Source organism: Ziziphus jujuba, chromosome 4 (assembly GCF_031755915.1).
Source record: "Ziziphus jujuba cultivar Dongzao chromosome 4, ASM3175591v1".
NCBI lineage: Eukaryota > Viridiplantae > Streptophyta > Magnoliopsida > Rosales > Rhamnaceae > Ziziphus > Ziziphus jujuba.
In genome coordinates this window covers 19,383,772-19,400,571 of record NC_083382.1, presented here as the reverse complement: position 1 = coordinate 19,400,571, position 16,800 = coordinate 19,383,772, and the positions used below count along the sequence as shown (strand labels likewise).

Genomic DNA, 16,800 nt, shown 5'->3' with positions numbered 1-16,800 from the left:
CTTAATTAACTAACAGTGATATTATAATAAAAGTGTCAAATGAGATTGGGGTGTCCAGCAAACCAGATCGATTTGGTTTGATTTACTTTTTGATCTATGATTGTTTTTAATCGTTTAAAATTTTTTTAACCCAAATTAAACTTAATCCATATATAATACATTTATATAATTTTTTTAATATGTTTTTATTATAATTAATTATACATTTAATATATTTGTATGTTTTTAAATAATTAAGTTTAATATATTAAAACTATTAAATTCAAATATTAAAAAAATAATATCTTTTAAAAATTAAAAAAATAATAAAATAATAAAGTACTAGGCTGAAGCATAAACCAACTAAATTAAATCAAACAAAAGTGATGATGATCAATTCTTCTATTCAATTAATAATAAGAAAAAAAGAACCAAATTGAACCAATACTCATCCCTATTCTAGAGTTTGAATCCCCATGAAAATGAAAAAATTTTGCTATTTGTCATCGAGGTGATGATCATTAGAAAGACCATTTTTGATATGGTAATTACTAATTGACATTGGATTTGACAACGTGTTGTATTGAATCATATTCATGTTAATTTTTGTAAATCCGAACAAGATTCGTTAAGTTTTCGTATGAAAATAAATAAACTCAAATATATTCTTTAAATTATTAAGTTACCTATTATCAAACTCATAAAAATTTAATTTTGACTTAGATTTTAAATAATAAAATGCTTTTATCTTTTAAATCTTGCAAATGTACTTGTTTGTTTTTAGATTTTTAAAAAACTAAATTAAAAAATAATAAATGAATATGGGTTTAAATTAATTTATAAAATTTGCATAGTTATAAAAATATCCCTCTTTAGACTTAATGACTTATCGCATATTATCATGTTTCACCAGTTAAGTCACTAGGTCTTATTAGATAATATTGGTACAAATCCGACATGATGTCCATATGAATTTGCAAATAATCATATAGTTCGTGTTATGTTATCATATCGTATGATATTTTTCTATACCTAACTGACATAATTTAATTATGTATTTATTTTTAACTAATGCTAGAGGTACTAAATAAATCTATCAAGAAGTATATCAAATATCATGTGTCAATATTTTATTAGTTAATATATTCAAATAATATTGTTATAGATAAGATAATCCTTGAAATGGAAAATATAACTAAATATAAACCATTCAAATATTAGCATGTGACACTTTGTAAATTTATTTTCTAACTCTAGCATTATTCTGGGTTTTTTTTTTTTTCCCCTAAAATCCTAATTTAGACAAATGATTACTTTTGTAAAGTCACTTAAATTACTAAATGACATATAGGTGATTATCACCTATGATAATAAATAATATTTTTCAAAATTAAGATATGTACTATTCAATATGGACATATAATTTTGTCCATCAGAAAAGTAATGTGCTTACATCAAATATCAAATTAACTCCATATATTATGGAGATTTAGACTTCAGTATCAAATTATCTCAAAACATTAAAGAGCAAATTTTATAGCTATTTTTTTTGTTAGTTCTTTTGTGTTCTATTTTGTTATGGTGCAAGGTGGGAAGTCTAGTTTCTTTCCATCAATCAGTAGCATTTTATAACGTAGCAACACTGCATTAGCACATTGCCATTAGGCACATGGTCACTTCCTAAGGATGAGAAACTGAAAGAACAATTAAAATTAAAATAATTATTATAAATAAAACTATTTCAATTATACCTCATAAAGTCAAAATCTCACAAATAAAAGCATAGATCTTTCGAAGATTCATCTCAAATTCACTTCATCCAATATGGGTCGAAACTTTTAAGTTTTTTGCATTCATATAAAGGATATATAGACAGGATTTACAATAATTAGCAGACTAAAATTTAAAGCAAATAAACAAAGAAAAAAAAGAAAAAGAAAAGAAAAAAAAGAAAGCACCCATATTGCTCCAATTCTTCTGTTATAGAGATGTTAGAGAAGGAAGACTAGAACATTTTAAAGTTCGAGCCATAGTTGATGTCACTTGCTATCAGCCTCACATGTGGCCTGCAAGTTCTTCATGGACAAACAATGAGACATGCTAGCATAGATCTGCCGCATACCACTTATGATCTGGATTCATTACAGAGGAAATCATCCGGAATGCTCCTTCAAAGTAGAGTTCTCACTCTCCAAGGAAATGATGGAAGCCAGCCTCTTATGGACCTGTATAATATACAGGATATAGCAAATTTAGAATATCAATCTCCCAAAAAACAAAATAACAAATCAATTCACAGAATGTTTAGTTGCTTAAATCACATACCATGGATAGTTGATCATTTTTATCCTGTTTGTCTGTATATGACTCATACCTAGACAGCAGGTGAAGAAGAGTAAGTCCAGTCAGGTCCATCTAGTTGCCCAGAAAAAGTGGACACATAAATTTGGTTTTGAAATAACAGTCAAATAATAAACTCCTCCGAGTCTTCCAACCAAAGGAACCACCAAAGCATACAATTTTCTTACCAATCACGTGGAATGCCAGCCTCATCACGAGCTGAATAATTGAATGGCCCTTTCAACTCCACATTGTACTCTTTTAACAAATCTGCATGTTACCCAGAATGGCCACCATACATATTCTCACATGTCATGCAATTATTAACAAGACTATACACAGAAATGAAAATACTACCAAACCTTTAAAAGTACAGCATGGAGCACAACCCATTTTCTGACAGACATTAACAAACCAATAGACACCAACAGCTACATGTGCAACTTCTTCATCAGCAATCCTAGCTACAATTTTAGACGTTCTAAGGTCTCCAAAACCAATCAATTTTTGCACTAGTCGGGGCCCAGCGTCAAGTCCTCTTGCCTCCTACACCGTATAAAACAGAAGCATTAAACCTCGTGTCAAATATAAAAACTAAAAACATAGAAATTTTATGCAGATTGAAGCAATATACGGGAAGGAAAAAAAAAAATAATAATAAAAAAAAAAATAAAAGAGAGAAAGAAAGAAAAATGCTAAGCATGTATAGAACAGCTTGAGGAAGTTATGGTGGAAGCAAAGTTTATGATATGGTCTTCAGTTAAAATTGCCATAACTGGAAAAATATTGTTGTTATATTGTACACATATTCTCAATAATCTAAAAAACAGTAGGCCACCAATGACAAACCAAAATGACTGAAACAGATTCAACCAAACATAAAGGTGGAAAATAAGTCCTAAATTGTGGATATTACAAATAATAAAAAACCAGTGCTTTGATAAACAACCAGACAGTGTAAAAGCTTGACACTTTCAACGAGAGCAGAAATGCGTATTAAGCATAAATAAATGCTGCATTTTCTATTTTCTTGCTCATCTCATAGGATCTCCTCTCAAAAAGGGCACAAGAAAACTGCAGGAAATTTACAGAATATATTGATTGCAGAATCTCAGAGCCTCAAAGCATGTAAATTAGTTTTGGACTTTTGGTTATTATCTAATAGTATAATAGAAGATATCATTGTCGCTCATACAACCTCAGCTATATCAGAAAAGAATGATAAAAGGTATAGAGCAGAATCTAGATTGCAAAATATATATACATATATATATATATATATATATATATATATTATGGTTTACATGTGCTAGTTTGGATTCAATGTTTTGTTCTTATTTTCTCTGGATTTTTTTTTCACCTCATTTTTGAAGACAGAGTGTCTTTGTGAGGCTTGATAATGTTAAATACAGATAAATTATGGGTTCAGTTACATAAGGTGGAGTACACCATACAAATCATTGCAAAAAGTTAGAGAACACGTCTAATGGGCAAAAAAGGAAGATGGTAATATTCTCAGCTTAATTTAGTTAATTCAGCATGTTATCAGGTTGCGAGTTACACATTAAAATTGATCATTACGGACTAAAGTTGCTAAAGCGAATCATTGGCACATTTGTTTCTAAACATGACTACTGCATATGGTCAGAGCTTTTTCTCTGTGTGCATATTTGCATGTTTGGGAAGAGGTTATCATGTAAATTTTAAGAAAAATAAAAGAAATGCATTGGCTATGATGTAGAATTTAGCAAAACATACATATGAGAAGTAATCATGTTCCAAAAGTAATTCTTTTACGCACAAACCAACACACATTACAACCCTCTGTACAACCCCAAACTACTTTTTCTCATAACCAAACAACATTGTGAAACCAGTTAGACATATATCACATGTATAGTGAAGTTTGGAAGAAAGCCATGAAACTCCCAAAAGAAAAAAATGCACCAACTTATGCGCTCATAATTTTCGAGGGGTAACCTGAACAATCTAAGGACCAAGACAGCCTTAAATAGGATAATCCTTCATAAGGTAACTGATCCATTTTATCATACTCCTCTTCTGTCCATCACTTCTTTCCTTTCCAACCACCTTACTTTAAAAACCTGATTTACTTATCTTGGCATCATTCAGACCAGTCAAGATATCCACCACTGCGCAATATTTTAAAAGAGGATGCCCATTATTCTTTAGTGGTAATCAGAGTATAAGCACTATCCCAATAATTGCTTTATGGTTTCTCTAGTAAAACAATTTCATTAACTGAAAGTCAAGGAGTAGTAAACTGACTGATCTAAGGACCAAGAGAGCCTTTCTTCTTTTATTGAATTAAATGACATGCCTAAACTCAAAGCTTTTACTTGAATTCATGCAAAGAAATGTTTGATGCCATGAAATTATACACTGTTTAGGCATGCGCCTAGAAAAATCTCAAAGGTGAAGCAATTGTATAGAGAGAAAAGGAAGCAAAGTTGCATAACTTAATAAAACTAGAAGTGTATTTCATCAAGTTTGACATCACTCGGAAATGAGAATGCATATGTAAAAGCAAAACATTACCTGGACTAGAGGGATCGCTGCCAAACGTGCAGCAACATTATCAGATGATTTCTCACATTCCCTCCAAAGCAAATTATGAGCAGGCATATCTCCATATCTTGGTAAAGAGAAAAACTACAAGTCAGCTGAAAAAGAAAGAAATAATTTTAGTATCAAAATAAACCACTCCACTCACTTGTAACCAAGCTCAGCAAGTCTCTGAGAACACCAACCAAAATGGCGACTTTCATCGTCAGCAACATGAGCAAAGTCAGCAAAAAACCCCTCTCCAAGAATCTTACTAAAAGGTGAAAACCGAACAACAGTGTCCCATGCCAAATCTATAGCATTAAGCTCCACATGAGCAAGATTATGAAGCATATAAGCATTAAGAGGCAACCCCGAGTTTTTGGGAGCTGGAATTTCCTTTGGGGACACCTGGATTCAATTGTTAAAAAAAGGAGCAGAAATGAACACTCTTATCGATACTTCAATATCCAACAACAATATAAGCAGAGTCAATAAAATGACTACTACGTTTTCAGATGCTAACCACCATTAAACTATCAATTAATATAGAAAATGCATAGTCCAAAAACAGTGAACCTTCCTTATTCTACATACAGAAATCAAATGCCCATATACCCAAACTAACAAATTTGTTTTAAGGCTAAGAGAAATAAGTTCAATATTGTAAACTTGTAAATCAGTTAAAACATTCAGTTCTAGTAGCTAGAAAGTCCAAAAAGAAGAAGGGCAAAAAATTATCACTAGAGAGTTAAGAAGTAATTCATAAATAAAAAGTTTCCACGTTACTAAATCATCAGGATGATAGAAAGCATCCACAAAGTTTCTTTTTCTAATCTTTCTTGATAGTATATCATCCAAAATGTTGAGTATTATTACAGACAACAAAATTATAAGTAATTTTTTTCCAAACAAACAAATTCAAAAAACACAATATGTTTAAGCACCACTTGATTTCTGCAATTCACCCATGAAGAAAGAAGCGCAATAAGAGAAAAGCTATTAAGAACTGAAGTATCCAGGAATTGGGAAAAAGCGAACCAATTCAGGTTTTGGAGGGCGAGCTGGCCGAGAAGGCGGTTCGCACACCCCAAGTGGGAGATTCTCCAAGCGCCACTTAGTGAAAGCGAGATGGGAAAGCCTGGACTTGGCGAGAGGGTCAGTGGTGGAGAGAACAAGAGCACCCAGCTCTGCAAGAGAGGAAACAGAGGAAACCGCCGAAGAATAGTACGCATCCATTGCCGAGGGCTGTGACCGTGCAAGTAGAGGTTGGGGACCATTGGGCCCCCAAAATCGATCCTCATTGAGTTGGCTCTCTCTCCATGCTTGAAGACCAGACCACGTTGAGTACTGGGCGGAAGAAGAAGAAGAAGGCGAAGGAGAAGACGAAGAGAAGGACTTGGGTTTGAAGGGGGAGGGAGAGAGAGAAGAACGAAGAGAGCAGTGCAGTGATGGAGGGAGTGTGGCTATGAGTCTGAAAAGCTGCATTTCATGCGCCTGATTTTTCAGTCAATCAGTTCTCTGTGCTCGTTTTGCGGGGTATTTATTTTTAATTTTTTAATTTTTTGGACATGAGAAATGGTTGGTTGATTTTGCTTCAGTAACTCATATCTAGAAGAAGGACAAATAAAATAACAATAATAATGCCAAACCAGAACCCTTTAGGCTTATATTATAAAATAAAATTTCCTGATTTTTGGTAATTATCATATTTTTGTTTGCTTGGGAGATCGTAATTAGCCCACCCAATGTTCAATCTTTAAGCTTCCGCTGGGAGACTCCCATCATTGGTCCGGAAAGAGGAGTGATTTTTTTTTTTTTTTTGGCGGTAAATGAAGAGATGGGCTTATAAAAATCTAAGGAGTAAAATATGGGAGAGAGAAGTTTCCCAAAAAAATATTGTGGAAGAGGAAATTGAAAAATGGAAAATTATTGTGGAAGAGTTCTGTTAGCCCCCCTAAGCATTCGGATGAGGACTAACATGAAGGTCATGAGCTATGTTTGGATCCTTGGTATGCCCAGGTATAATTGGCACATGGCGTTCTTGCGGGAAAACAGAGGTGGCACGATGTGATGCAGTAAGGAAAGCATTGGGTGGATGTCTTCGGCATAACAAGGTAGTGCATGATGAACTTTGCATTACGGGCAAATAAGATTAAGACCATATTTTTCAAGAGATTATGATAGTGGCTGAATGAGCAATCAACGACATGTACAATGAAGTGTATGTGACCAACAGCCAAAGAAGGTGTGCATGGACGAGCATGCATACAGGTTGCACCAAAGTGAGCATGATGAGCCAAGGAACAAGTCATGGTGCGTGGCATGTTGGCAAAGTGCAGGCACCAAGTGAGATTGCAATGTGTAGTAGCAAGCCTTAATGAATCCAAGGCAGGCGTGCGAAGACGTGAAGCTATTAAGTGCGAGGAGGCATTAAGTTGCACACATGCGAAGGGGTGCATAATTGCTTGAATATGCATGGGTTGGGCTACTAGAGATGAGCACGGCCTTAATTCTCGAGATTGCCAAGCACAAAATGCGGATAAGGTTAGTTATGCTTGTTAGATTAGCTTCATTTTTGAAATGTGGTTAAAATATGGATTTGACAGAAATTCAAAAGGTGGTTGTATGCCTTGTTAAGCTAAGATCAAGGTGGGTGATTACATCCCTATCCTGGTTTAAATTTAAAAGTGAATTTGAATTCGAAAAAAATGAATTTAAATTCAGATGGATATGAGTTTGAATTAAAAAAGGATGAGAATATGGCCAAAGAGGACACGTGGCATGGATGGACGTATGACATGTGGTAGGTAGTTATGGGACGGATAACTACCAGAGCTAGGTTTTGCAAGATCATTGGTTCAAAAAGCCCTGCACAACTAGAAAAGTAAGTTGTGATCTCATGCAAGTAGGGATAAGAATTAGTTGCTATCCCATACAACTAGGAATGTTAGTTGCACTCTATTTGTATATATGGGAGTATAAATGGAAGCATGAAACACTAACCTCATAATTCAATTCAGTAGAAAAAGAGGGTATGGTGATCCGTGTGATAGAACTTTGTATTCCTTGTTTTCTTGAGTTAATGAAAAAAGATTGGGATATGATAGTAACCCCATAAATTATGTATCCCTTGTGATTGCCTATACAATGTATGTGTGTGAGAATGTACAATGAGGCATACTTGACCCTCGGATTATGTTGTTATGTGAGTGTACTTGGTGGTGGCACATAGAATCTGATAGCGAACTTCGAGTCGTGAGGGATTTCAAATGTTCAACGATAGACCAAAGTTGGAGCCTCAGGCATATGTTGCACATTGTTTCCATTGTAATGATTCTGCTACGTTAACGTGCAAGGTGTGCACATGGAAAGAACTAGAATGCACATGGAAAGAACTAGAATTAGTGCTCTAGGGCGCACGAGGGCGAGAAAAATTCAAGTTTGAACCTCATCCCGCCCCACCCCCCAAAAACAAAAAAGACAAAAAAGATGTCGAATAACATGCCATAGTAGATATAGTAGATATAAATCTGTCGGCAACTTTACCATGACCAAGGCATATACGACTATAAAATGATAACGCACATGTTTGAATGCTCGGTTTACCATATAACATAACCATGCATGTAATACTCCCATGACTTCCAGAGACACCCACAAAACCGAACTTATCAAATTCTGCTCGAAATAGGATATAATGAATAATACACTAACCTACGAGAAGCCGTAACTAATTTACAAATTAGCTCAGAAATTTCCATAATTTTAATCCACATGTACAGGGAGCGGCAAACCACTGTTTACCAAACCCAGCAAAAACTAGAAATATTTGAATATATACAATAATAAAAATGAAAAACTATAGTTAATTTCATATGCATGTCAGATTATGAAATACATGAATGATTATTATCCCAGGCACATAACATCTCAGAGCATTAGAATTTTACATAATTTCAAGAACCACATCTCTTTTTATGTTTTCTAAGCAAAGCGAAGCAACTATCATAACAGCAAGAAACGAGCAACTAACTACACGTCTAAACCAGGTTGATCAGGCAACAGACATGCTTTACTACGGCATAGGCTAAATCTAATATTGAAAACTTAAAGAGCAGAAACCGCAGCTTCATCATAGTGATACAATCGAAAATCAAACTACTAAAACCTATGTATTGAAAAGAGATCATGAGGAGAATTATGGCTTAATGAACTTGAATTACAGACTCCGTTGTGTACCACCAAAGAATCCTGAATCTGCCAGGCATAAAAACCAAAGACAAGTCATTGAAACTTAGTTGAGCAGCAGTAGTTAGAAATGTACACCGTGCTATCCAAAACCGACCAAATTTATCTAAAATGTCACCGAAATTCTACCAATATTATACAAATCTGTAACAAGACAAACTGGGCCTCCCATAAGATAATGAAGCTCTATCTCCGACATCGGCAATAAACAGAACCCTTTTTGCAGTGCCAGAAGGTTGGAGGCCCTGACAACATTTCTACTGTACACCATATGCAGATTCAAATCCATAGTCTGTAAAGCTTCAGAATTCAGATAATCAAACAGAGAATCAACTATCTTGGATATCTGCTATCTGCCATGCCAAGGGGAAAAAAAAAAAAAAAAAAAAAAATAAAGGTTAGGAAATGCTGTGGCTGCTATTGTTCATTGCAAAACATTAAATAATGTGCAACCATATAAGTTTTAACTAGAAATTAATTATAATGACATCTGAAAGAGTCATGACACTAGTCGTTTCCATGCAACCTTAAAAGGAAAAGAAGAGAACCCAAAAATCCAGACATGGAAAACTAGCCCAGCAGAAGCTTAAAATCTACTACCCCAGGGTACAAAATTCACATTTTACCATTGTGAATGGTTCCTACATTGGGATTGGGTGCAACTTGGTTTACATATGTATCAACTATAAACCAAACTTTCAGATTTGTATTTTATTTTATTTTATTTTTTTTGGTGGGAAAACATATATTGGGACTCTCACAGACAAAGAGGAACCAATTAATTTGCTTTATGCGCCAAAGAAAAGGTGACATTAGATACCAAGGCAAATCACCTTGCTTTGGTGGCATGCATCCAACCTTTTTAAGACAAAATACCAGATTGGTCACCAAAGTAAATTAAAAAAAAAAAAAAAAGAAAAAGAAAAAAAAAAGAAGTCCCAAGCCAATTTGCAATTGAAAATAATGATGTCACCAACGTTTGGCCAAATCTCAGTGTAAAGCACCTAAAGCGAACTACAATTCACATTCACATACCCACTAAAGTAGAGAATATATTAGAAACCTCCCAAGTGACATGTCTTGGAAAAGGAGAGAAGATCAAAACTTATCAAGCAATGGCAAATAAGTTGGCCATGGCACATGTTTTTCAATTACAATAGTAAGACTCCAAGAGATGGAGGAATATAGAAGAGAGGAAAAGGGTGACTGGTGCAACGATTGTGTTTGATAGAATTCCAAAAGGGTAGATGTTAATGAATTCCACCCTGGTCAAATAAATAAACATTAAATTGCACCAATACAAGAAGTTACAGGCATACTGAGAAAAAAATTTCCTTGACAGCCAAAATGCTATGATGATGATATGCCACACATGTCTAAACCATCACATGGTTACAGTTATCAGTTATTACCATAACCAACTACACAGACTCAGCCATGGATGTCAAATATGGATTGCAAATTAAATTTTAATTTGGGTCTCACTAATTCTCTTCCAGTGCTCAGAAAGGCACATATTGTTCTAAGACATATTGTTCTAAGTAATTTACTTATGTAAACTGTCAAGTAGAGATTAAAAACAGAGGAGAAAAACTTAATTATACAGGAGCCTTCAATCTCAGTATTTCATTTCGGTTTTTTGTTTTTTGGTTTTTTATTTTTATTTTTTTTATTTTTTAAATTTAAATTTTATTCTATTTTCTGGCTCATTGCAGCAGGAAAAGGCAGTAGCAGTAAGCATTAACTATCTTCAAATACTTACTCAATACGTAAGCTTTATCATCAGAGCTAAATCATTACCAATTTTAAGGTAGAGAGGGACATCCGGTCTTGTTAGAAGTACAAAAATTGTGACACAAGTAAATGTAGTATTTACGACCTTTCATAGTATCTAACTTTTATCTAGAACTAAGAATCTATAACCATTCAAAAGCATCCCATTGAAAAGTTATGTCACTCTCACTTATATTCATTCCAAACATTTAGGCATATTCCAACAGAGTGTCAGAAATTATCAAAAAAGCTGTAGAAGTTGCAGTTTTATACATCATAGCAGGTTGGCTCATCACACCACATATCAATTAACCTTCATAAAAATTTGAACCCTTTGATTCTATCTTCCCCTCATTGAAGCCTCTTATGGCAGTACCCTCCTGTTCCCCCCACACTTCCCCCCAAAGAGAGAGAGACAAAAATAATAATGAATAAAAGGAAAAAAAATTCCCATCTCAGAACGTTTGTTGGATAAAATGGGCCCCAAGGAATGCTAACAAACAAGAATTGTAAATAACACATAAACCCCCCAAATCAGAAGAAAACATATTTTAGCTTAATTGCTCTTTGGCAAGTCAGAAGATGCCATTGCCATATTCTAACCTTGGTTCTCATATACTTAACAACTAATCCAAAATCAATAACCAGGTGAGAATTTACCATTACAATTGTGCTCCATCATATACTTGCATCATACTTTATTAGAAACTCAAGATAGCATCAGATAATACAACCGTTATCATTCTAACAACGATGAAACAACAGCAACTCTTGCATGCAAACCAAGCAATTAATAACATCTTTAATCCAAAATAAGAACAAAAGTGACACTATTAACTGAATGCTCTTGGCTAGCTCAAGCAATACAATAACAAAGCCATGCCATAATACATTGTGTGAATGAAGGGTAGATTCAAATGTGCTAAGCGCACAAAACTTCCAAAACAATATAAAATCAAGAACTCAAAACACACATCAAAAGAGAATATTTTATGGCAAGCAAAACAAGAAGAATTGAAGACCGAAATTAGCAAAGCATACATAAATTAGAGATGAAATTCAAGAAAAAGTATAAACCTAACAAGGAAACAATCAACTTCGTGGTGACCCTGCATCAGATCCCGAGGCTGATGAACTATCACTATCTGAGTCTGCAACACCGGAGTTAATTTATATAAGAAAAGGGGAAAATAATAAATAAATATTAAGATTAACTGTGAATGAACCCAAGAATATATGTATATAATCATGGTGTTTCATATGCAAAAAGACAAGTTTAGTAGTACCACTTGAGGAAGATCCAGAATCACTGCTAGAACTGCTAGAACTACTTGACCTACTACTCCTATTATCCCCTTCGTTATCCCCTCGAACAGGTGATGAAGACATAACAATTTTGTCATCTGCTGGCAGGCAAAGAAATTTTCTCAATTCATACAGGTCAGACACCGATAATAACAGAACCAATTTATCAAGTTCCAAAAACGTTTACCTGTTTTGCTTTCTTTTGGCACTTCAGGCACAACTTGAGGCTGCATCTGTAAAGGAAAAAACAAAAAAAGGTACGCATTCAATAACTGCCACTGCCACCAAATTTCAGAGATGATGATAACTATCGTTTGGAGATTTACCTTCTCCGGGACATTTTGCACAGCCTCTTGTCTGGCTTGCCTAGCGAGTTCAGCTTTTCGCTTGTTTTTGCTCAAACTCTTCTTGTAGTTCGTTACAAACCTATCAAGCTCCCAGAGTGTCTCAACGTCCACACTATCAATGTCCACTTCAATTTCATCATCATGCTGAAAAAGTTGTGAATTTCTCTTCTTGATAATCTGTACAATGGCATCTAGCTTCTCAGAAGGTAGACTCTGAAGGTTTGTGCTAAGCTTTTGCTTTTCCTCATAAGTCATGTCTCTTTTATGGGGATCTTTTGCCTTGGGCTTCTTCAAAGCAGGAGTCCTTGCAGTAGGAGTAATGCTCATGGGCCTGAGTCTGGGATCAGCAGGATGCGTCATTGACTCTGATCTATCCAAAATCCGTCTCATATCAAGAGGAGGTGGTAGTGGTGGAGCCTTTCTTGACGTAGGTGTGGTAAGCCCCACACCATAATCAAATCCAAATCTCATCTCACGATTATAATCTGACTCTATTATGGCCCACCTCTCCTCGAAAATCTTAGACAGCTGCTCAGCCATGACATGAACATCCTGCCCCTTTGGATTATATGTCATTGCATTTCGAAATGTAAGTCTTACATCCTCCGCGAATTCTTTTGGCGACTTGTACCAATTCTTGTTCAACCTCGTTTTAACAGTACCAAAGTCCATTGGATGCTTGATAATGATATGATAATCATGCAAACCTAGCCGCTCCGCATCTACAGGTTCATTAAAAACCCAGCCATGTTTGTGCTTCATCAATTTCTCAAGCAATGAGCTACAGCTCTTGAAAAACTTGGTACCCATCCCAAACCCATTTCCCATTTCTCCTCCACCTTGCTTCTTCCCATTCAATTTTGACTTTTTGTTACTCTCTGCTGGCGGAAACTTATCCTTCCCCAGTAGAAACTCTGAGTTACGATAAAATTGGTTTGCCTTGGGTGTCCTCTTCTCTTTCTCTACATTATCACTCACGCCTTGACTATTCTCCAGCACTGATATGCTCAACTGATGCAAAGGCCTAGTAGTCTCACGCGGAACACCAACAGAAGCCACCTCTGAGTGAACCCGCTTACCCCCGCCATTATTAACCCCATCACGTGGCGAGACATGCGAAAGACTATATCCACCAACCTGGCCCTGTTTCGCTTCTATCCTCTTGACCAGACTCCTCACAGTCTCAAGCTCGCCCTCAAGCTTCCTCCGAAGCTCACGCATCTCCTGCTTAGACTTGGAAGCCAAAGTTATCTTAACCCGGTTCTCCGAACCGGGCTTCACCGGACCATTTCCTGGGGGCGGGTCCCTAGCGCTCGCGGCCACAGAAACCTGCTGTCTATTCAGGCTCGAAGAATCGTCTGAAGCTGCGTCCAATCTTGAATTTAGGCGCTGCTGAGCCGAATTCCCATCTTCGGGCGGCAAAGTCTGCGCAGGTGGCTGAGTCGAATTTTCGTTGTTGTTATTCCCGTTGTCCTTGTTATTCTCATTACTGTTGGCGGTGGCGACGTTAGTGGTGGCTATGGCGGTGGCTATGGCAGCATTAGCGTTGGTATTTGCGTTTGTGTTAGCACTAGCGGTGTTGGTGTTGTTCTTCTTCGGGCCTTTGAAAGCTTTCCTTGTATAAACCTTGCTCTCCGTATACCTCTGCTTTTCCCTAGGTCCATCACCTCCTCCTTCGACTATAGGCCCCGAAGCCATACATGTACCCACCGAAACCCTAAATTCACTTCTTTTCTTAGGAAGAAAAATCAACAATTTCAACCACTAGCCCAAATTAGGGTTTCTTTCTGCTAACCCCTAATAAATTCCGATCAGAGAAACCCTAATTTTCCCCTTTAACAAACATACAACCGAATTTAGGGCTCCCAAGAAAAATCACAAATCCCTGGGGCTTAGACGAACAAACCTCCTCTGATCAAACGCAGACAAACATGCATATATACACATAAAACTTACAAGCACACACATATAAGCACACGTATATACGTATAGGCACACAGACACGGACACAGACAGAGAGTTTTAGGGCTTACAGGAATAGTAGGGTTTCGATCTTGGCTACCTTTTTTCCCTCTCGATCAGATCTCGCTCTTTCTCCTCTCTACTTTCTCTCTCTAAAACTCGCCCACAGTGTCTGTGTGTGTGCGCCTCTTCTCTCTCTATCCTTATCTTACAGGTGTACGGCGGTTGATTCTTCGTGTGGCGCAACGGAGTGGACGAAGCGTGTGGGTGCACCAATAGAGTCGTGCCCGGGAAGTATCATAGCACGGGTGTAGAGGCTTGACTCACTCGTCTTCCTGAGAGCGTGGATTACACTACAAATAGAAAAGCAACGGAAGTATTTCGTGGGTCGAAACTGCGAGTGGGAGTGGATTGTCATTTATTGGCGCGGAGCCTTATTTGTGAAAGTTTGAAGAATTGTTCCACCTGCTGCAATGGAGCGTGAGCCTCATTCTCGGATGTAGTGTAGATGAATCTCCGGCCAAGTTTTCATACGCGCCGATATGTCGGTTGGTGCCGAGGTTACAGGTTTAAGGAGGGCTTATTTATTTATTTTTTTGGGGGGTTAAAAGGATGCTTTAAATTGGGTTGGTGATAGAGATTTGGATCTAAATCAGGCCCAATTCATTTTGTTCAATTCGAAGTGCACCCAAACAAATTGGGCTTAACAAAAATTTAGGCAAGGTCAACAAAAAATTCGAAGTGCACCCAAACAAACAAGGCTTCAAAAAAATTTGGGCAAGGTCAACAAAAAATTTGGCTTAGAAGATGAGTGCGACTTTTTCTTTTGTCTTTTAGCAATTTTCCTAGTGCTGAATCCATGCTTTGCATATAGAATAGTGTTTCATATATATATATATATATATATAAACTTGATTAACATAGTGCAAACAAAAATATGAAAAAATATTCAGCTTTTCAAAGAATCACATGAATGATTCAGATTACTCCTTGCCACACGTGAAAAAAAATTGCTTGACAAATAATATTTTCGCTATTCATTTCCTTCCTGCTTGTACCACCGTTTCACACGGATTTCACCGTTTCAAATTTTCCAAAATTCATCGTTTCTTACTCTCACATCTTCCATTCTCACCAATTTTCCAGCTCGGCAGAGAACCAATTTGACCATTTCAAAAATCCTATGAAATATTTGACAAAAGCACTATTCAAAATTGCCAAAAAAAAAAAAAGAAAAGAAAAATAATTAAAAATGGGGAAAGCCGATGCTTTTTCATCAAAAGTGTCCACTATGCTATTTTTTTTTTTTTAAGATTATGTTGAATAGTACTTTTACAATTTGTCCAATTCGAATTGTTGAAAAAAGCACCATGCAGTATTTGACAAAACCACCATTCAAAATTGCAAAAAAAAAAAAAAAAAGAAAAAAAAGAAAAAAAAAGGGCAAAGCCAATACTTTTTCATAAAAAACATTGGCTATACTATATTTTTTTCTTTTAAGATTATGTTGAATGGTAATTTTACAATTTGTCCAATTTGAACTGTTGAAAAGGGAACCATGTAATATTTGATAAAAACACCATTCAAAATTGTAAAATATATATATATATATATATATATATAAACCAATGCTTTTTCATCAAAAACGTCGGATTTGCCTATAGCGTCGTACATTGATTTTTCTGTAGGTACTAGATTAAGACACATTGTACTTCAAAAGACCAAAAATTAAAAAAAAAATAGAAAAATAAAAAAATAAGGTGCCAGAAGCACGAAAAGACACTCCCTAGAATAGAAAACTAATCTCACCATCACTAAGAGAAACCAGCATCAAGAATTTTCCAAAACCATGCAGTACATCCATGATGAAATTGAAAATACTTTGGCCCACCAAAAACCAATGAGTTCAATAAAATCCAAGGTTATTTCCATCATTTCACCTGAACAGGAGCAAATAAATTTAATATTAATAACAGAAAAACAGATATTGGCCGGTGGAGAGAGAGAGAGAGAAGAAAAAGGAAAACCATAGCATAACCGACCTTTTTAATGAAAAAGCATTGGTTTTGCCTTTTTTTAATTTAAATTTTTTTTTTTGTAATTTTAAATGGTGTTTTCATTAAATATTGATAGGGCTTTTTTCAACAATTCGAATTGGATAAATTATAAAAGCACCATTCAACATAATCTTTAAAAAAAAAAATATAGCATAGCTGACGCTTTTTATGAAAAAGTGTTGGCTATGCCAGTTTTTATTTTTTTATTTTTTTGTATTTTT

General features: G+C 35.6%; 2 protein-coding genes across 5 annotated transcripts; both read right to left on the bottom strand.

The window, feature by feature from the left end:
• Positions 1-1,768: 1,768 nt before the first annotated feature.
• Positions 1,769-6,602, bottom strand: LOC107417133 (uncharacterized). Of its 2 annotated transcripts, none has more exons than XM_016025704.4 (7): positions 5,926-6,596; positions 5,054-5,295; positions 4,879-4,975; positions 2,682-2,865; positions 2,508-2,589; positions 2,305-2,353; positions 1,769-2,204 (listed from the first exon to the last, which is right to left on the bottom strand). In XM_016025704.4, exons 1-7 carry the CDS (start codon positions 6,370-6,372, stop codon positions 2,133-2,135), a joined length of 1,173 nt encoding a protein of 390 aa, XP_015881190.3. In that variant the 5' UTR covers positions 6,373-6,596; the 3' UTR covers positions 1,769-2,132. The 2 variants fall into 2 exon arrangements, 1 of the variants encoding a protein (XP_015881190.3); XR_003055691.3 differs by having other exon boundaries at positions 2,148-2,204; positions 2,305-2,394; positions 5,926-6,602.
• A 2,131-nt stretch (positions 6,603-8,733) lies between these two features.
• LOC107417130 (transcription factor GTE4) lies at positions 8,734-15,050 on the bottom strand. Of its 3 annotated transcripts, XR_007240481.2 has the most exons (6): positions 12,540-15,050; positions 12,401-12,446; positions 12,195-12,314; positions 11,986-12,059; positions 9,265-9,488; positions 8,734-9,144 (listed from the first exon to the last, which is right to left on the bottom strand). XR_007240481.2 is itself a non-coding variant. In XM_048472389.2 (5 exons), exons 1-4 carry the CDS (start codon positions 14,256-14,258, stop codon positions 12,001-12,003), a joined length of 1,944 nt encoding a protein of 647 aa, XP_048328346.1. In that variant the 5' UTR covers positions 14,259-15,050; the 3' UTR covers positions 8,734-9,488; positions 11,986-12,000. The 3 variants fall into 3 exon arrangements, 2 of the variants coding, with proteins under 2 accessions (XP_048328346.1, XP_048328347.1); XM_048472389.2 differs by having other exon boundaries at positions 8,734-9,488; XM_048472390.2 differs by having other exon boundaries at positions 8,734-9,488; positions 12,195-12,311; positions 12,540-15,047.
• Between the last annotated feature and the right edge of the window lie 1,750 nt (positions 15,051-16,800).